This window comes from Poeciliopsis prolifica, unplaced genomic scaffold (assembly GCF_027474105.1).
Source record: "Poeciliopsis prolifica strain line A6 unplaced genomic scaffold, Auburn_PproV2 SCAFFOLD010, whole genome shotgun sequence".
In the NCBI taxonomy this organism is placed as follows: domain Eukaryota; kingdom Metazoa; phylum Chordata; class Actinopteri; order Cyprinodontiformes; family Poeciliidae; genus Poeciliopsis; species Poeciliopsis prolifica.
In genome coordinates this window covers 3,250,607-3,271,889 of record NW_026562385.1, presented here as the reverse complement: position 1 = coordinate 3,271,889, position 21,283 = coordinate 3,250,607, and the positions used below count along the sequence as shown (strand labels likewise).

The 21,283-nt window shown below is 38.2% G+C and overlaps 1 protein-coding gene across 2 annotated transcripts; it reads right to left on the bottom strand.

Moving 5' to 3' along the window:
• Window positions 1-394: 394 nt before the first annotated feature.
• srl (sarcalumenin) lies at window positions 395-19,363 on the bottom strand. Of its 2 annotated transcripts, XM_055035164.1 has the most exons (7): window positions 19,287-19,363; window positions 10,619-10,711; window positions 10,242-10,337; window positions 8,819-8,854; window positions 5,083-5,199; window positions 4,587-4,820; window positions 395-4,036 (listed from the first exon to the last, which is right to left on the bottom strand). In XM_055035164.1, exons 1-7 carry the CDS (start codon window positions 19,345-19,347, stop codon window positions 3,225-3,227), a joined length of 1,449 nt encoding a protein of 482 aa, XP_054891139.1. In that variant the 5' UTR covers window positions 19,348-19,363; the 3' UTR covers window positions 395-3,224. The 2 variants fall into 2 exon arrangements, with proteins under 2 accessions (XP_054891139.1, XP_054891140.1); XM_055035165.1 differs by lacking the exon at window positions 8,819-8,854.
• Window positions 19,364-21,283: the final 1,920 nt, after the last annotated feature.

Genomic DNA, 21,283 nt, shown 5'->3' with positions numbered 1-21,283 from the left:
ATTCTCAAGTGAGCCGCAGTAAGATAATTTTTATTAAGGACATTAAAACAGTTACATTAAGCATGTTTTTTTAAAAGCCAGCTTCAGTGAAGGATGCTTTTATATGCTTAATCATGTGTTTGATGTTCTATTTGCAATAGTTGTCCTGTTATTTTTTGGGGTTTGTTTTACAGTCTGATGTCTATGGCAGCTCAGAATGCTGTGGCATGGACTCCTGCTGAACCACATTCCTCTCCAATTTATGATTGACTAATTTCAAACACATATTGAGACCTTATTTTTTCTGAAACACGAAGGGGCAAAGTGTGAGAAAGGAACTCAACAAGTGGGGGGGAAAAAAGGTTATTAAAATCTTTCTGCATTTTAGCTACACAATCACATTTTTCTCAACAAGTCAATCAAATATTTTTTTATTCTTTTCTGACAAACATCCACAACTTGGGCCAGTGATAACATCAGTGTTATACGAAAGGCCGAAACGTCAACTATATTCGACAGGACACACATCCATTCATCATCTAAAAGGTGAATAAAACTGACACTGAAATAGATCAGAGGCACAACCAGTTTTTGTCTTAAACCGCGCGCAGTTCACAAGGCTGTTTCTCTTGGGGTTTTTTAAACAGCACCCTCTGGCGGCCATGTTCCGCCTTTGCAGCACAAAGACAACGTCCAGAGCACTCACTTGTGAACAGAGTTGGGAAAACGGGTTTGTTCGAGCTTGATTTTTGATGTTCTTTGCATCATGCTTCAAAGTGTGGATGTGTAAAGCAATAAAGGATGTTAGTGAGGTCAGTCGGAAGTTCCTGTCTCCTCACTCAGCTCCCTTTTGTGCAGAGCTCTTGCAGGACTCAGAACTGTTTTTCACAGACTGTGAAGGCTTTTTAAAACAGCATGGATTTTCTCTCCTAACAAATGAGATAGGTTTGTCTTACTTGCTCTTCACATAAATTAAGTCTGTTGGTAACAGAATATAATATGCTTGAATCTCAGACGGTTGTTACTATTTGGATTTGTACTTTAACAAGATAGTTTTGCAAAGTTCTTTGGGATAACAAGGTTAGACTCTATCTCGTTTCCATAGAGGTCAGGGGAAAATTCATGAATCTTCAGTTTTGCATTTCCCTGTTTTGTGCTATTTTACAAGTAATTCACTCCACAAATTGTAACACTTTAGAAAATCTACATTTAGAGTTTAGTAGAATACTGCAGAAGAAAGAAACAGATTTTTACCTTTGTAGAGCTTTTAAATGAGTCATAGGAGTTAGGTTGTCCAGTCTACATGTGCTATGTGGACCTCTAAAAAGCTTGTATCAAATGTTTTGTGGAGATCATGGGGAGTTTGGGTAGATACAGAAGCCTGTAAGGACTGTCACAGTCCTTAAATCACCAAAGCAAAAGTAGTATTTTGTATTCTCCTGTTTCCATTACATACTGAATTTAACCGGTGCGGCTCATGGTCACCAGTCCTGCATCAGACATTTGTATACTATGGTATTCATGATATGTACATGATATGGTACTTATTGCACATGATATGGTTCTGCTTAGATTTTCAGCGTGCATTGGCCTGGTCAGCAGCAAAGTGTGAGGTAGCCAAAAAAAGTGTCAGCTCCTTTAAATCTGAGACCTGAAGAAGAGGTTGATTGCATGCTTTGGATTGTAGCTCAATCCTTGCCTTGAATAGAGTGATTTAAGTGTCACTGTGTCTCTTTTGTGAGTGACAGAGACACTGTGTCTGGCCTGAGCGAAGGTCAGACACAGTGGGAGTTAGAAAGATGGACTGGACCCTTGTCTGCAGTAATGTGTCCACTACTCCAATCTGTGGTATGGAAGAAATGGGTCAGCTAAAAAAAAACAAATCTCTAGATTTCAATTTTACTTTTAACTCCTTCTTATGTTCATGAGTTATAGATGATGGTTGAGAGTCCAAAGTTGATCCAGTCATGTGGTGGAAGCCAAGTCACTGCTCCTTTAAATTGAAAGTAGTCAGATGTAGTCTTTGGACCATATTATTTGGATGTTTCTTTGAGCATGTCTCATTGGTCTTGGATGTTTTCTTTGGGAGAAGACTTAGGGGAAGATCAAAAACTTACTGGAAGCACTGCATGTCCTTTCTGGACTGAGATCACCTTAAGATCCCACAGGAACAAACTGGAAAATGTTAGAAGAAGTAACTTAGGTTCCCCTCTTGAACCTGCTGCCCACATGAAATGGTCTTGGATCAGCGAAGGACAATGAACAGATAAATGTGCAGAGAAAACAGTAGAGTAAATGTAAAAAAGACAGCTGCAACTCAAGCACATCTTCTCCAGCTTCCATTGTGATGAATCAGCAACAAAAATGAGAAGCAAAATACGCCTAAAAAAACTTTTAAAATTCTACCAAAACCTGGCAGGTTAAAGATTCAGAACAATCAGAAATAAAAAATAAAATATTTAAGAAGAGTAGCAGGCTGAACGTACTCTCTCTGCTCCAAAGACTCTTGAACCCTGACCTCTGTTTACTTTATTATCAAAAACCAAGAGTGATGAGCATACCAATCTAAGAGAAAAAAGGCCTTGTTTGATGCGTGGACAGTTTGATGTTGCATGAGGGTTTTTTCTTTATGGCAGAAGAAAAGCACACATATTGGTAGATAAAAATGGAAAGTCTAACATGCAAAGATAATCATTTGATCAGATAGACATAAATGCTTTTGCATAGCACCCACAAGAAAGGCTACTTCAAAAACAACCTCTGAAGAATTTGGAATTGACCTGCTGCAATGCAATTCATATATTTTTACAATACATTTATCTGTTTCCACCTTTTGTTTTATTCACATAGAATGGAACTGGTATCATTTTTCATGTCAACTCACTTGTTGATAGCCATTTTCTTGCATTAGTATCCTCCCAACCCATTGGTGTGAGATAGTCCAGAAATATTGTGCCATAAGAGAGAGAAGGGTGTATGTTTTAATATACTTTGATATCAGAGAGATGTTCTCATTTCTCTTATTTGTCCTTAAGCTGCCGTATCGAACGATGGCTTCCTTCTCCCACTATCATATCAGCTTATTCTCCGGAGGACAACCCCCCCCACCCCAAACATTAATCCTCACCATATCTCCTCAACAATGCAAATGTCCAGACAAAAGCAGGGCTGGCTCCCACCAGAGCCCCCTTTCTCTTCACCTCCTCTGTCACCATTCTTCCTCCTGACAAGTTATTTTATGTTCCTCAGTTCTTTCGGTAGCGATTCTTTGGCTTCTCACCACAACCAGTGACCTCACAGGACGACAGGCCGGGCTGCTTGCCAGAGTTAATGCTGCTCAGGAGAGCGGGCAGCTCGTTGGTGATTGCCTTCTCAATCTTATCCAAAAGACAGCCTCCGATGTAGGAACATTGAGATGCCAGGGACTTGAAGCTGGCAATTGGATTAATGCCAAAGAAGTCACGGTAAGCATCCCGGTTGGGTAGGTCAAACTTGCTGACGTTGGTCTTGGCTAGAATTGATTTGAAAATGTAAAACTTGTCCGGCTCATCTACAATCTCCTGGAAAACCAGTTCTGGGTCACTGAAAAAGCTCATCTTCTCTTTGAAGGTCTGAACGTAACGGTCCACAAGCAGGGCATGGATGCGCACACGAATGGCGTGTTGGCGGATGAAGGCGATCTTGTTCTCCATTCGGTTCTCAATCACCTGGTTAAGATCTTCCAGGAGGGAGATTTCCTCTCTCTTGAAGAGTTCCCGACTGGTGTCTGGGGCATAATCATATGGCCAGAAGGAGCTGACGTAGACACGAGGCGGTTCAGTCACATTAATAAGTGGAGCCAAACTCCAGAAGAGTGCTCCATAAACTCTCATTAAGTCCTGCGTGGCCAGATTGTCCGCCTTGTTTAGGATGATGCGGATCTGTGACTCCCGACCTTTCAACTGCCGGAACAACATCTCAAGCTCAAGACCAACATCCAGTTTGGTTGGGTCAAACACAACAAAGATGAGATCGGCACGGTCAATGAACCACTGGCAGACATCATTGAAAGGATAACCTGGGTGGAAGAAAAGAAATTGCATTACAATTTATGTTGCACTGTGCAGTGCTTTACAAAAGCATAGACATGTTAAAAATAATCACAAGTCCCATTGGCTTTGATCAACATGTCCACAGCTTAATGCTGTTTGGCCCTGTGTTGGACCAGTTCAAGATGATGCGCACCATTAGGGTGTATGAAAAGCTGCAAAAGCAAAATGCTGTCCTCTATTTGCAGCATAGGTTCTAGAGTTTTACAGCTTGTTATTGTTGCTTATTCTGGGCAGAACATTTTTCCTGTATGGTGTCAGAATAATAATTATGTAGTGGGTTTGCTAAAGTGCATAGGAAGACTTCTGGGAGCTCTGCATTGTAGCTCTTTTATGATGTTTGAAAAAACACTGTTGCTGTTTTTGTAATCTTTAGTAAAAGATCAATTTCTCACGCATAATTCCGATGAACAATATGAAAGACTGTGGTATATTGAGAGAAATGCTAAAATGTTCAAGAGATGCTTTCTTTTTGTTTTCATTCTGATATGGATATACAAAGTGAACTGTCTCTATCACCTCTTTCCTGCTGCTTTCGGTTCTCTATGATTCCCGGTGTGTCCACAAAAGTCACACGTTCTAGCAGCTTGTGAGGCATCTCGATGCCGATGAGCTTTTCCAGGAAGTTCTGGCCAAACTTTTCAAGGGGAGAAAATGAGCGAGAGCTATCTGCTGCCATCACGATACCCTCTACAGAACGGATTTTCTCCCCGTGCATTATAACAGTAAACTCAGAGGTAGTGGGCTCAGCTCCTGCAGAGCAAAAGATATTAAGAAAGAGAAGAAGTTAGCAAGAAAGGTGGAGCAAATGGCCAACATATTTTTTTTCCAGGCAATAAATATGACAAACGTTCACCAAAGAAAGCGTCAACAACATTCAGCAAATGTTGTTAAACATCCATTTGTGAGAGTCAATACTACTCTTCTAATCTTCCTAAAGATGTTCTTGTTCCATTTTCTCCAGAAAATGACCCACTAATATGATTCATTGGCAATACATAGCTGCATGGTATACCTGTGTAAAGCTGATATGGGCTGTCGTGCAAGCCCAGGAGGTAATTGATCATTGAGGACTTTCCTACACTCCAGGGTCCAAGGAACAGCACCATGGGCTTGGAAGTAATCTCTCCATCTGTTAGGTGGGAAATGAAAATTTGAGTGAGGTTGCAAAAATCATCAAGCGGAAAATTCCACATTTATTCTAAATGGAAACTGTTTCCGAACTAAAGGAAATGCCTCTATGCGTACAATGTTCTAATCAATCAGCCCCAAAATTGTTTTACATGATGCTTAATATGTGACGCCATATTAAAAGATCAAAAAGAAAATTGAATAATTTTGAAATGCATCATTTTGCATATGATGATAGCAGCAACAAACAACTTTAGGATGAATAATCTCCAAAGACACCATCTGGTTCATAGAAAACAGGTCAGAGTAACAACGGTTTTCATAGCATCTACCATTTACTGTGCCTTGCAAAGGTACTCTTACCATTTAAACTTTTCCAAAGTTTGGCATACTACAACCACAAGCTTCAATGTATTGGAATTATATGTGCTAGAGAAACACAAAGTGGTGAATAATTGTGACATGGAATTAAAACCATGCACTTTCCAATCTGCAGGATAATTGTTTGCTCCATTTACAACTGCAAGTTTTTTTTCTGCAGGTTTTTAAAGTTTTTCCCATTTGTCTTTTTTTTATAAAACCATGAATATCCACGATCTGAATTATTCCATTGTAGCTCTGGATGTAGGTACAGGATCACTGTCCCGCTGGAACAACAGTTTCAGGTTTCATTCCAGTTTTCCACTGTATTTAGCTGGATCTGTCTCCTCATCAACTCTAACTAGCTACGTTGTCCTTGTAGAAGAAACTCAACCCCACAACGAGATGCTGCCAAAAACATATTTCAGTGTTCAGCGCGATTGCACTGTTGGTTTTCTAAAATAATGTTTAACATGGACACCAAAAAGCTTCTGAAGACAATTGACTGCACTGTATTGTAATTGGGAGTATCAGAATAGACACAGCACCTAAATACAGAAACAGGCAGCACTTCAATAATTTTTTTATGTGAAAAAATCTTTAAAAACCATGGAAATTTTTCTTTGATTTCAAAAATATATGTTACTTTATGTTAATCTTTGTTTTAGAACCTCAATAAAATACATTGCAGAGACTGGATGTGACATTAAAAATGTGAGGAAGCTGAAGGCATTTGAGTACTTTTGCAAGGTACCATAGTAAGTATTGCATTCTGTCTGTATTGTTGCATCACACTGCATACCAAGTTTTTCAGGAAAAAGAGGTTCATACATTATTAAAGAGCACTGGAGGAGCTCTGTCAGCCTCAGTCATGCACATGGAGGCTGCAAAGTTAAGAAATACAAAAATGAGCCAAAAACACACTGAAGCTACAGCTGACAGGTGTTAGCAGCAACAAAATATTTTTTTGGAAATGCAGCCACAGCATAAAAAAGAGGATAAGAAATTCTGAAACAGATTCAACACTGTAAGTTGTGTCTCCAGGCAATTTTCCATTTGTTATGTGGAAATGGTTAAAGGTAACATGGTCTGTAATGATGCTTTGTAAAATGAGCCTTTTGAAGAAAGTAATGTAATGCATGTATTTCTATAGCTAAATCAGGAGCAAAATGTGTTTAATTCTATCTGAACACAGACCACCCAAATCCTGCTCTTCAAAGCTAAAGCCGAAACTGCACATTCCCACTATGCTTTTAACACTTCCTGCACAAATCAAAAGTTCTCCCCAGCCCCCAAAATGAAAGAGCAAAGCAGCTGTGGAAAAATGTTTATTTACTTAATGTCCTCCCCATTTTAATTTGCACAGCTTCCAAAAACAGCAGCGTTCTGTGGACAGAAACGTTAAATGAAATATTGTTTTGATGACAATCTAATGCAGGACATCTTGTTTTATACAAAAAGAAGCATGTTTGAAATATTTACAGTGTCATGAAAAAGCATTGTCCCCGATAAAGATTTATTTTGTTTTTGCTTTTTTTGTCACACCGAAATTTTTCATCTCATAAAAAAAATGTTGTCAGACATACATAACCTGGATAAATGCAACACATATTTTTATTTAGTGATTTAAAATAAGCAATTACCAAACAGGTCGTTTGTTATTCTTTTGGAAGTAACAATTGCCATTAAGCATATAAAAATATTATTACAAAATTAACAAAAAAGTTTCTTTAAATTAAATAAATATTTAGGAAATATTTATTTTTTGACCATTTGTTGAAGGCATCAGACAACAGCTTAGTTGGTGTCTAGGTTAACCAGTCAGATGGTCTTGTTTATTATAATATATACATATAAGTCAGGCAGAACCCCAAACTCCACCAGTGGATGCTGCACCTTCTCAAAGTGTATCTCCAAATGATGCAGAGTGGTCTGGCCAGGGCAAAGAAGTTGACAGTTTGTCTGTACATGTCTCTCCTCCACAAAACCCTTCAGCTCTAAATCAAGCAGGCCAGCCTTCCTACAGAGACTGGATGAGCATGCCTTTTTTCTGACACCTTTAATGAAAACCTGTTCTTTGCCCAAATGGGTTTCCAGCCAGAAAATTCTGTTAACTGTGACATGTATTGGATTCCGATGCACTTTCCCCAGATGGGCCTATCAACCACCCCTACCTCCTCCTCGTCCTAGTCGTAAAAGCCTGATCAAAATGTCCAATCCAACGATGCTTACTGGTCAGATGTTGGAAAGAAACAGATGAAGGATGCTGAGAACTTTGAACCCTCACCGGGGTTTTGAAGTGTTTTATTTGATGCTTGCAACCCAAAGAATCTTAGGGGTTAGTATCTGTGGGTGTTGCAAGAAGAATGGCAAAAAGAAATGTCAGCAAATTATTGAGACTGAAAGTTCAAGGGGATCTTCCAAATGACCAGTGATCCTATAAAGGAACCCAAACTAGCTACACAATAGCATGGTCAGCACAAAAGATGACTCTCAATATTTGCGAGTACAAAAGGGTGCAGACCGGACTCAGTGTGAAACTCCATATTAATGAGGTAAACCGCCTGTTGGGAATTTTGTCATGAATGTCGCTTGTTTATAATATCTTGCTCTCAGTTCACTTTCACATATATAACAAAAATATTTTTGGTTAAACCATTTTAATTTGGGAATAGCCACATGTCCAAAATTTTACTGCTAACTTTGTCTAAAAGTTAGCTGCTTCTCGCCACAATGTTTTATTTCATCAGAATGAGAAGCTGATTTACGTCCCCCACTAATGACAGACTTGTTCCTAAGTCCTTGCTTACGCCTAATCAGATAATATTAAAGTTGTTTAAATGTAGAATACTGAACATTCAACCTGAATATCTGTCATATCTTGAGGAAATTATTGTAGACTTGAATCCTGTGTGCTCTTTGTTTCAGCAGTGGATTGAAATTGAGGCAAAATGTGTTTCTGCTTCAGATCTTGTCTACTTCATTTAGTCAAGCTCTGTTCAAGTAATTTCTTGGTCCTTCAGCACAGGCAGTAAACAAGCCTTGGTGTGACTAAAAAATCTAAACTGTGAATAATCACAATTTATTATAAGGTAATTTGATCTGTACTATTTAAAAAAAGAAAAGTGGTTTACATTTCTAATGGGGCAAATGTTTTCACAACACTGTAGCTACACAGACAGGAGATTTGTGAAGGGTGAAAGGAAGGGGCTTAGCTCTTCAGGCAGTGCCATGCACAGGTAAGCCCTGCCCACACCCACCTGTGGCCGAGTCGCCCAGGGTTCGTCCGGGGTATGCTGTTAGATGAGGGGAGATGGGGATGAGGGGAGGACAGAGAAGTGAAGGTGAGAGGAAGTGAAGGAGAGCTCAGTAAGGGAGTAAGGTTTCTACAAGCAGTGGGGAGGGGAAGAGTGTCGATGTACATGAATGAGTTGGAGATCATGGCTGGAATTTACGCTGGCATATTTGACCTACAAGTCGTCAAACATGTCTGTCAACAAATGCATGGTGTGCTCATGTGGTCAGGCAATGACGGGAATTTACTGTCCCTCACAAAAAGGACATTCTTAGACCCTGATAGAAACTAAATCTCTGCATGCAAACCAAGCCTAGAAAGCCATATGAGGGTGAAATTTATTGTATTTCATTCTAAAAAGATTTCTGGTCTCCTCCTAACTCAAAGCAGGGCATAAATGTGAAGAAAAAGGATTATTTTTATTTATTTTTTTTACAAAATTTGAAAAGTGTGGTGTGCATTTTTATTCCTGAGTCAACAGCTTTTAGAGTGTTTTCACACCTGAGGTATTTAAACCTCCATTTAAAACAAACTCTGATTAGCTACCCTTCATTCTTCTTTGTTTGTGTAGGTGTGAACACAGCGTAGGGTATAAACCAAGACCACCACCTATCTGAGGTCAATCCAGCACAGTTGCCAGGTGCCCATTAAAGTCAAATTGAGTCAAATCAATTTGACTCTTCGCATTGTCTTGTTTATGTTGCACTGTAGCAATGCGGAAGAGTACACAAACAGCTTTTCATTTCCATAGAACATAAAGGCCTGTGCAACTTTCAAAATGTTTTCTCAAAATTCATTCGGTGTACTAAGTTCTAAGATCTTTTTTTTTTTTTAAATCAGAAATGATACCCAAAGAAATACTAAGAACTACAGACTCCATGTTTTTGACTAGCTCAGAAATGTTCAGAATGCCAGTTTTCAACCACAAGATACTTAGTTATCATAGAAACCTCGGTGTTTATCTCACTTGACCAGAGCGTCTTCTTTTCTGTGTCCCATGAATGGCTTCTGGCAACCTTTAAACTCAACCTGTCGAGGCTTTCATTATGCCACTCTTCTACAGTATGTTTGCTATTTGTTCACGCCACACTTTTCAGCAATTTAATTGTAGAAAACATTCCACATCACATAAAAGCTTCCTTCACCTTCACTCCAAATATGTGTTGGTTCATTTGATAAATTCCCTGTGAAACAGATTGAAGTTTGTGGTTGTGACAACTCAATGTGGGAAAGGCCTATCTGTACTTTTGCAAGGCACTGGAACAGAAAGGAAATCTTCTAAACCTCATTGGACAGTGTCAAAAAAAGTGTGCATTAAAAAAGTTTATCAGTAGAATCCACGCAACAGATAAAGCGAAGACAAACTGAACACTCGGTTTGAGTGATACCTGAAATCTCATGCTGCCTCAGCTCGTTGTACTTGTAGGCCTGCTCCATTGGTTTGATGGACGAATGGTAGATCTTCCGCAACTTCTGTATAGCCGCTGGAGAACGAGATAAGAGAGCAGAACATAGTGGACCAGTGTCAGAGGAAGTGTTAACAAAAGGATTATTTACATAGGAACAAAATGTTGGCACAATGAGATGCAACTTTTATTTTTGGAATTGCAGCAACAAACAGGAACATGCTTATTTATTATAGATGTAAAATCAATGTTTTTTCTATAATGTAGTTTCTAAGACTGTCTAAAAGCAACTTTGTTAAACTATTCAGTCCTCTGATCAGCGCAAGATGATGAAAACAAACAAACTCTGTGTTCCTCACCGGCATAGTCTGCTGCTTTTTCCTCAGCTGCAAGCCGCAGCGTCTCATCAATATGAGATCTGTCTCTTAGGACAGAATCAAATTCTTCCACCTCTGAAAGAAAAGTAAAAACACAAAAACAACACAAAACATGAGTGCGAGTCACCTGAATTTTATGATGCCCATTCACAGCATCCAACAGAACATTAGAACAATGGGTTTAAGTGAGGCAGACTTTGTTGACATCAGGAGTTTGTAATCTGAGGTTTTAGATGGCCCAAAGCCTCTTGCTAAGTGAAGCACCATTTGTAAAATACTATTATTACAAATAAACGTAGAAACTGTAGGAGCAGCGACGCCTGAATGCTTCATATTCAGTCAGTTTGTCTGTGGGATTTAATGACCAAAAAAAGACCTGAATGTGAATTCTTTACCATAACTGGCCACTGGCTGTTTGTGTGAGGGAGAACGAGGCAGAGGATCTGACAGGGACATATTTGCTCACTTGTCATGTCCTCTTCTGAACCTATCGGGTTACTTAGATCACAGCTGTTAGTACAATCAGCTCTTAATTTAGAAAGCGAATGCTGAAATTAAACACACAAAGACATGGCACCGCCGGAGGCTTTAATGATGACCATCAGCGATAAGCCTTGGGACTTCCCCGGTTTCATAAAGAGGTGAGCCAACGTGAGTGTTCCCTGCAGTCACACGCATTCAACAAGGATTTATTTTATTTTACAAACTAGGCACAGACTGATAAGTTCTGTTCAAGTGCATAAACATCAGAAAGAGTTGTATGTGGGATGTACCACATTAAAATAGTCTAAAGGTTTCACATTTTCCTTTTCAAATGAAGCCGCACAGTTTGACTTTAAAATGAATCTAAAAGTTTTTACAGAATAAACAATCAAAACTAATATCAAAAGATATCAGTTTAGAGTGACTGGAAAGTATTCAGAGCACTTCACTTTGTCCACATCTCATTACATCAGAGCCGTATTACACATTGCATTAAACTTACATCTTTGCTCAAAATACTACAACTAAATATCAGATTATGACAAAAAGGGAGCAGTTTTGAGTGTTATTGTTGTTTTTTTTGTACATTTATCAAACATAGTAAAAACCAAGGCAGTACATTTACACAAGTATTCACAGCCTTTGATTACGAAAGGCACACACCTATCTAATTAAGATACCACAGTTGACAATACAGGTCAGAGGTCAAACACCCAGCGTGAAGTCAACAAACTTGTATGTAGACTGCTGAGGCAGGATTATCTTTAGCCACAAATTTTGGAAAGAATACACATTTCTGCTGGTTTGAAGGTCCCAATGGTCTCAGTCCATCATTCATAAATGGTCTCAGTCCATCATTCATAAAATTGGAGAAGTTTGGAACCATCCGGTACAAAGTCTATGGTCTGAAGAGACAAAGCTTGAGCTCTATGATATGAATGTTTGGAGGAACTGACAATCTCTGGAGAGATCTGTCAGTGGCTGCACAAACGCCTCCCATCCAACCTGATGGAACGTGACTGTAAAGAAAAACAGGCAAAACTGCCGCAAAACAAGTATGTTGAGCCTGTAGCAGCAAAAAGACTTGAGGCTGGATCAACAAACTATAAAGCAAAGGTTGGGAATTCTTATGAAAATTTGATTTCTTGGTTTTCTTGCACAAATTTCTCAACAGAAAAGAGATTAATTTAATATAATGTATACACAGTACATACTTCCCAAGTGTATTGTAAACTCACCAGGGCTTAATTTGTCTTCAGTCAGTAAAGTTTTGTTTTACAATCAAAAACTTCACCTTGTCTCCTGAAAACTAAAGTGCCCAGTTTTTGTCCATCTTGAATGTAAGCATTGTAATAATTTATTTCTGTAAAGATATGTGTAGACAATGTTTAAATACTAGCTCTGCACCAGAAAATATACTTATTTAAATAACCTCTACTAATTCTGATGAGTGTTCAAATAGCTAGGTAATCTAAATACTACCAGTTATGTCAAAATTTGTTGCTTGCTATAACATCTTCCAGTTTCTCTGCAGCCTTCTCAGACAAATATAAGAACATTCAAACAAAAAAGACCTTATATTCAAATCTATGAACATTTGCTGTAAATGGGAAGTTTTACAACCTGTTTTAATCTCAAGTGCACCATATTATAAAATCAAGAATTTCTGCATGGGAGGATCAGAAAGCATGAAAACGTTTATACTTGTGCTCAAAGAGCAGCTCTCTTATCTCAGCAGGAGGCTGGCAAGGAACGGTGGTGCCCAGGCGATTTCTGTAATATTCATCATAAACTCTTTGTTGTACATTTCAGACACCAGGAGGGGGAAAAGTAAGATTTATTTTCTGCAGATAAAAAGTGCAGACTGCTGAATTCTGGCCACTGGAATAAAACTTTGATCTTTCCTTGTTCAGTTTTGTCAAAATAGACTGTCTCTTGTAGAACGTTTTTTCTTTTAAAATCATAAGTGAGTTCTCCTTTTACAAGATTTTTTCAGGGGTAGTCAGTAAAGGGGGCAGATAATAAAAGTTTATGCACCATTGATCATTTTTTGTTTCGCTAAATAATTCGATTGAACAAATGAACAAATGAAATATTATGTCTTAGTTCTGATTTCTAATTCCTAACTTCACTATGAAAGAGAAAAGTTTAAACAGTTTTCTTCTGGAATATATGTTTTTCCATGACAACCAGACACAACCTCAGAAGAAAGAACAAAAGGACAAAAGTTTCTATGCATCTGCACTTCCCTCTCTCTGTGAGTTGGATATCTGGATGGTCCTAATCTTAGTTCATCTGGGAACTGGGTGAAAACAACTTCGCAAGGTAGTTGATGTTTTGAAATGACTGGCTGCCATTTGCATGACTACATCTATCACCCCACAAGGTCATTTAAATGCCCTGCAAAAAGAATGGAATGTTCTGTTGGTTAAAGATCACATCCAAGATGACTGTTCTTTGCTTCATTGACTATTATTACACCCCAGACCACGATAGATACTATTGTGCATAGCAAAGCTGAAGCAAACGGCTGTAATAATAAAGATCTTCAGAGCTTTAGCGGGTAAAAACCTGTACATATTGCTGTTTGAATTTTCCGATTATATTTTTGCCTCAGGATAATTAACTTAAGTAGTTGGATGATTTCGCAGTAGACTAATACATCTTCTTGTTAGACTACTTTGTCTTACCTAAACAATTTATTCCTCTATATAAATTTTTTTTTGATAAAATAGTAAAACAAATTGTAAAAACTGATTATGACATATGAGTTAAACTGTATTTAAAGTGAATCTAACTGATCTTTTTAAGCCTTAAAAATACTCAATGAATGCTTAGCAATCAATTATCAACAAATCTCAGAAGCTTCTGTTTTGCTATAAGGCAGCAGGGATGTACACTTGGTTGAATAACGTAACGGTGCTGATTCCTATGCTGTCAGCCAGCTAAAATTAAATCTGTGCAATGTTGCTGCCAAACCTGTGCACGACAAAGAGAAACCAAAAGGTCAAAAGGTTATCAGCGACACACATAAAGGCATACACGTCTATATTTTGCTAACTATTTTTTTCGAGCATATTTCATCATATTTAAAACAGATTGAAAGAGTCGCCCTCCCAAAAGGGATCAAGAGAACACACAAATTAAAATGTTCATAATGTGTTCACAGATTCCTTCAAAAGTATTCATTGCCTTTCGACTTGTATCTGCCTCGTCCTCGCTATCTGTGGCCAAAGTCCTCAACCGTAACCGAAGCTTCTGCAACGTCCCTCATCACTCAGAGCTTCACGTCTTTTAACACCAGCTCTTAGAGTGTGCCAAGCTGCTGTGAACTTGTTAGCACCTTCCTCAAGAAGTCAATACCTGATTGAGGCTTCCCAAAAGCCACAGAAGAAATGTTGTGCAGTGGGATGGGGAGAGTCTTGGTATCGCAGAACAGAATTAACCCCGGAGGCGCCAGAGGATCTGAGCCCCCCTGGACATCTGCTTTCTGTTCTCGTTGAGCTCGTTGCCACTCAACGCTCGCTCAGTTTGGAGAAACATTCTGGTGGCATCGGCACATTCTGCAGGAATGCCGGCGATTTAAGCCTACCATTACTGCTCTGTGACACGGAGTCATAGGTCAACTATAGACTTCTCAATAGGGGACCGTTCAGTCAGGATATTTTAAAAATGAACAGCAGTAGAGCTCAGTTTTTAGGACTAAGCATTTTAAACATGAATAAGATAAATCATACTTGTGATAGTAATTGAATCATTCCATTTAGTATTCATTGAACTTTTTAAAATGTTATCTTTAAAACTGCAAACCTTGCTGAATTTAATTGATATTGTATGTTAAATACCAACACAAAGCAATGTGTAGCTGAAAAGTGAAATGCTTAGAAATATTTTATATTACATATAAATGTTCCTTTTAGCATAATATCTCAAGCTCAGTCATATTGAGTCAAGAACATTTATGAACATTTTTGAAGCCTTATTACTGATTCTTATTTGAATTTAGCTTTGGAATTTCACTGGGCTATTCTAACACATCAATAGACTTTTATCCCAACCAATGTATGTTATCTCTGACTATGTTTAAGTTTGTTGTTGTTGAAGCTCTGACCAAGTGTCAAGTCTTCATCAGCCTTTACATATTAAAGCTATTATTCTAGGATTGCCCTTTATTGAACTCCATCCATCTTCACATCAGCTTCACTGACATTGCCAGAAAAAGAAAAAAACATCTGTGCAGCATGATGCTGCAGCCACAATCATTCGCAGCAGAGGTGATGTGTAAAAAGTGTTCCCAGCGTTGGGAATGCCTTTCCAAGAAACTAAAATAATGCCACGTTTCACAAGGTGTAGATGAAAGGGCAGGTAAGGTGCTAAATTAGAAAATGTGTATGTTTGAATCTGCTATGAGTATTTACACAGTATCAACATGGACAAATGTTTCTATCCATCTGAAGACCCAGGATTATATTTCACTCACAGCAGAGTGGAGGAAAATTTAATGAAACTGAACACGACAAGAGCCGAAAGCACAGGTTAAAGGATTTAACTTGAGCACCGAGGGATTCAGACGTTTATTAAAGGTCAAGACATTGCACCGGAAACCTCAGTGGAATTGCATTGATCTTATTTTCATTTTAACAATCTCGAGTATGGAAAAGGTATAATTTGTTTTATTTGGAAAGACAACTTGTAACAGTGGAAATGCACAAGATTTTTCCTTCAGACAGTATCAGATGTGAAGCTACTTAGCAGAGTTTGTGCTTGCTGTAGTGAGGAGACGTCACAAATGGGAACAGGTGGCACGGCTTGGGCAGCCAGTGCTCCCCCATAGTCAGAAATAGACTCACAATGGGTCAAAAGATGGACAGAGAAGGAGGAGGCAGAATGACTACTGCCTATTTTAGGGTTTACACTGTCAGTATGGAGACGCAGAGACATCAATATCCCACAAACCTGACAGTGTAATCAGCAAAACAGAATAGACCGGGGAGATTTCCGGCTGCTTGTTGTACTTATTTGAAGCAAATTAAAGTGAATTTTTAAGGTAGGTTTATATTAAGATTTTGTGAGCAATAGATAAGTCTCAATATAACTGTCCGCAGTTAGTTTAATCCGGACTAGTTGGACCTGAAGACTAACAGCTGGACCAAGACCAAACTGGACAAGTGGTCCCAATCAATGGTCTTCCTTATGAAACATACAGAAAAAAAGAGCATTATAAGCTTTTCTGGTTTATCTCATAGTAAGATTTATTAAGTAAAAGAAAAAGAAATAAATTCCTCAAAGCATTGTGACAATTACTGGATTGGAGTTTATAAAGATGTTACAAGATCATGTTAGTCTTGGCCCCTCTTGTGTATTTTCTTCCACTACGAATGCAAGTATTTTGATCTCTATATAAAAAAATATTCACTTTAGGGGTCACAGAAAGAAAGCGTGTCAGCTCACAGGGTAAATCACTTCATGCTGGGGAGTTTCTGCAACATGTTTCACTGTTAGAAAAGCATCCAGGTACATTTGATGCCCTTGGAACTTAGGTGCTACTATCAGAAGCGTTGTAAGGTCATGTAGTGCATCTGTTCTTGTCCTCCTTCTACTACAGCCAGGGGTCTCCCAGACATGCCTCATGCAATTAGAGGGACTCACATATCACTTGGAGACTGCTTTAACTTTCAGTGTCTTTCCTGGATAGATAGTGTTACCTCCAGCTATAAACACACCACTTAGGAGTTATAAATGCCAGTAAATGTCAGTAATAATATGACATGTGCAATAAATGTTTAACACGAAATGCTCCTCGATTTTTCTCAAAAGAATTTGAATTGTTGTGTCTTGCAAGCACTTTCAGCTTTCCGATTTTGGTCCACCTGGCAAAAATTATGGATCCAACTGTTACATTGATTTTATTACATTGTCGCCATTTAACTGATAAACTCTATGTTTGACATCGGACACACAACGCAGCTTAATTTATTTTTCTGTGCCATCAAATTCATCCTACGACATAAACATTTTCTTGCTTTTTCATTTAGAAATTTGTGACCTCCTTTAAAAGTGAATATTGACCTAAAGTGGATGAAATATGATAAAAAGATCAAATCAGATGAAAACAATGAACACAAAAACCCATTGGGTTAGTACCTTAGACCAGATTCTTGGTATACATTGTTAGGACAGATGTGTTGATCAAAGATTTAATCAAATATTGGATCAAAAACAGAGACCCAGTTTGTTCACTCAGAGAAGAGACCAGAAAAGGCCTTATTGTCCTTTACAGGTAGATTACAATCGCTTTATAGTTCAAGACTTTACTGAAACTCTTCCACAGCATGGAACAAGAAATAAAACAAGACTGTGTAACAATACTGATATCATTTCACATAGAGAACATATTTATCCCTTTAAGATTAACCTTTTTGCTGCAAAGTGCTTCATGAAAGCTACAGCTACAGCTAGCTTGGTTCAGGCTTGAATTCAATATAAACAGGCAATATTTATTTTAGTGGTTTATACTGAATATGACTTTTTAAAATCTAATTCAGGTGTTTTTCAATCACTTTCTTACTAGATACTATCATGCTTTGGTGTTTGATTCTTTATCCAAAAGGTTTGAACACAGAATAAGACAAAAATAATAACAAACAATAATTTCTCTCCAAGTCTTACTTGCTATGTAATCCAAATTCCAGGTAATTTTTAAAACCACTCTGAGGTAGCCTACATAATAATAATAATAATAATAATAATAATAATAATAATAATAATAATAATAATAATAATAATAATAATAATAATATTTTAGAGTCACATTATTTTTTTATATTGTCACCATTTAACAATATAAATGTTAAATTTATATTGCCCACTGTTAAGTAAGGTGGAGGTAACATCATGATGTTGGTTCACAATGTGTCAGCAGACAAAAAGCAAAGAAATAAAAAATCTTCCCACCTCTACATGCTTTCAATAAAAAGATGATGGTGTTTGTGCTGCATCAACAGGATCTGTGTTCATCGGTATGTTTTTACATTGAAGATTACAATATACAGATACGATATACATTTTTCTTCAAAATAGTACATCATTGGCTATTTTTGTTGTGAAATGTTTGTGTGCTGAGAAAAAAAAAAAGAAAAAAAAGATGGTAAATCAGTCCCTGGCTGATGATTCCCTGAAATGTTTATATTGTAAAGAGGTGAATTCAGATTCTGAGGAACCAAAAACACACCTGTGGGGTCTGTAGAGACAGTTTAACCCCTCCTGCATGGAGAATGCATGTCCCTAAAAGGCCAGTTGCTGGGAATAAATTGCGATTGTGACAGTGCAGAGTGACAGCAGCTGCACAGCATATCTAAAGCGGACCATCATGCAAAGGGGAGGGAGGGAAGAACTGTGGCGGACAGTGTTGGGTTTCAGGAGGTCTTCCAATCTTAGGCACCTGACAAGCCTGGAATATAGAAGCCTGGTTACAGACTGTGGAGGGAGAAACGGCACCCCAAGGACGGGCAGGGGTGACAGACAAGGGTAACAATAACTCCACCAGCGGAGACGGAGAGGCAGGGCCACAGGTTTAGAAAGTGAGCCAAGGCATCAGAGCTGCTGAACAAGAAATGATCTTTACTTTGTTCCACATTATCTAGCTTAGGACAATATTCATAATGGAAAAAATGCCGCACCAGACAAACAGACTCTTCAATGCATAACCTAATTTTTAGGAATGAAGTGAGGAGAATGATTCAGGGTCTATTAAAGGTCCCCACACGGCCACTCCACTCTCCTTAGTTAGACTGATACTTTCCATCAGCTGGTGCCATGCCTTTGGACAGCTGACATGCAGTCATGCCACAGCAGAGTCTGAATACTTCTCATTGTCCCTCCTTCAAAAACGTAAATCAGACTTTCACTTTAGACAATTAATTAAACTATAACTTAGAGGCGAATTAACGTGACCCAACTAGGGCAGCATTCCTGTGGTTTTCATTCTATCTCAGATTCAGTTCAGCTTCTCATTTTACCTTCAGTAAACTGTAATTACAACAGCCGCTAAACTTAGAGATGTTCATCAAATTCATCCACCAAAAGGCAGTAGGGAATAATTTTATGACGTACCATAAATGCACCATCAGATTCAAAACTTTTATCTACGAAAGCGTCCGATTCTTACCTGCTGTGGCCTGCAAAAGCAGCAGGGTGAGGAGACAGCAAATCGAGACAGTACCCTTCATGATGGCTGCCAGGAGAACTCTGATAGCCTCACAGACTATATATACCAAGGCAGGAAGGTTAAAGTGCACGCAGAAAGAAGAGGTGGAGCAAAGAGAATGCACCACTCCTAGCATGACTGGTGAAGGGGCTGAAACCCATGTGTTTCAGAAGCACCATGGAGACTCTTTATGTACAAGAAACTGGCTTTGTGTTTTCACTTTCATGCAACACTTAGGCTTAGCCAGAGTCACAACAGGTTTTTTTCCCTCACATGCATCTTCATATTTGGTAAAGTAATGTCAAAAAACTTCAAAATAAATAGATATTTTATTGCACAAGTATATTTTCATGTTGAAATAAATTTTAAGTATTTCTTAAGTGGAAAAATAAAATCCAAATTAAATGATCCAGAAATAAATTAAGGAGTTTATACATTAGTTTATATTCCGCTTTTCAAATAAATCAGTTACTCTGAACTTCTAACTGGTAATCCAGGACCTTTGCTTTTACAAAAAAAATATTATTTAACTCTTGAAAATATATTGACACCCTACATGTCAGATAGCCATACACAAAAATCAGCACAGCTGTTCGACTGCAGGTCTGACTGCTGGTTGGTCAACAGGACCTTTGCTGCATGCAATGCCCAGTTGACCAGGACTCCCTCGCAGAACAGACATTGTATATCATTTTAAATGCACTTAGAAGCTGATTAAAACAGGATACATACACTTTCCTTAATCAAGTGACTAAAATGGCTTTAACACCATCATCCACAAACTTAAATATCACAGATGGGGCTCCAGGCTGTGTTAATGTAGATTCTAAAACATCCACGCTACACTTACTCTGCTGGCATCTTAGTGGAAGTAATCACCATCAGCAGAGTGAAAGCTGAGAACAGTCCGCCTGAGTCAGCCGCGACTCCCTCACACAGCCCGGCGCTGGGCGGATTACCGTTTTATCATCCTCACACAGACACAAAGTGGCGAACATAATCTCACCATTCCTCGGGAATCAACATCTTAACTGTAAATTAATCCTCAAATATGGCAGGAAGTTTCTCTCTTTGACCACGTCCATCCCAAATGACTCGCGTCCAAGCAGCACAGCATGATCATTTTGAACTTTCTCATGTCTGGAGGAGGGTTCCTAAAGGCAAGATGGCTTTTTATGGATTCTAGACAACATGAGCTTTTCACTTAAATACACATGACAAACACTAGCATTAATTATGCAGACTTTAACTTAATAGTAGCCCATAAGCCACTGTCAAGAAGTTAAGAGACATCAGACACAAGGAGTTGATCCTTCCAAATGTGTGGTTCCTACTGAGTAATAAGGCCCCTATTTTCAGACATCCAGACAGAACAGTCAACCAGTTATTGATGTGTACAAATAATTAAATGTAAAAATAATTAAATGCGGTTTAAACTCTTGAAATTAGATTGTATTATTTACTTCAATTATTTTTTTTCAGAAAGTGTAGAGTCACTACAGAGCTCTCAAATGTGTTTTAGACAATTATAGTTTACACCTAAGCAAAAACCAAAACAGTTTTTTATACACATAACTAAATTAAAAAAGAGCAATAAAAAGCTGATTTATTCTCACACTTTTCATTTTATTTTTAAGTATAGAAATGTAATTTTATGACCCATGAGATTATGGGAGGGCAACATTCACAACAAGGGCAGGTTCCAAAAGGTCACTCATTACCAGTCACTTAATAGTTAATGGAAAGTTGAGTGGAAGGAAAAACAAGTCAAACAAAAAAAAAGATCTTCCAGGTTTCTAATAGCTGATCATCACAGTGATCAGACAATAATGCTTAAAATATGCCTCTGTGTATCATTAATTTACATGAGTTTCACTTTCTGAAAGAAAATATTTTTCTTTCTTCCATCTCATTTTAGTTTACACTTTTAAGCAATAATGCTGAAATCACACAGAAAA

What these genes read in the sequence shown, in the direction of transcription:
- srl (XM_055035164.1), bottom strand. Translation starts at nt 19,347, where the DNA reads ATGAAGGGTACTGTCTCGATTTGCTGTCTCCTCACCCTGCTGCTTTTG. An exon ending in GAGGCAGCATGAGATTTCAG is followed by an intron (nt 8,855 to 10,241) that starts GTATCACTCAAA and finishes CTCATCTAACAG; the next exon opens with CATACCCCGGACGAACCCTG. An exon ending in CCCATATCAGCTTTACACAG is followed by an intron (nt 4,821 to 5,082) that starts GTATACCATGCA and finishes TTTGCTCTGCAG; the next exon opens with GAGCTGAGCCCACTACCTCT.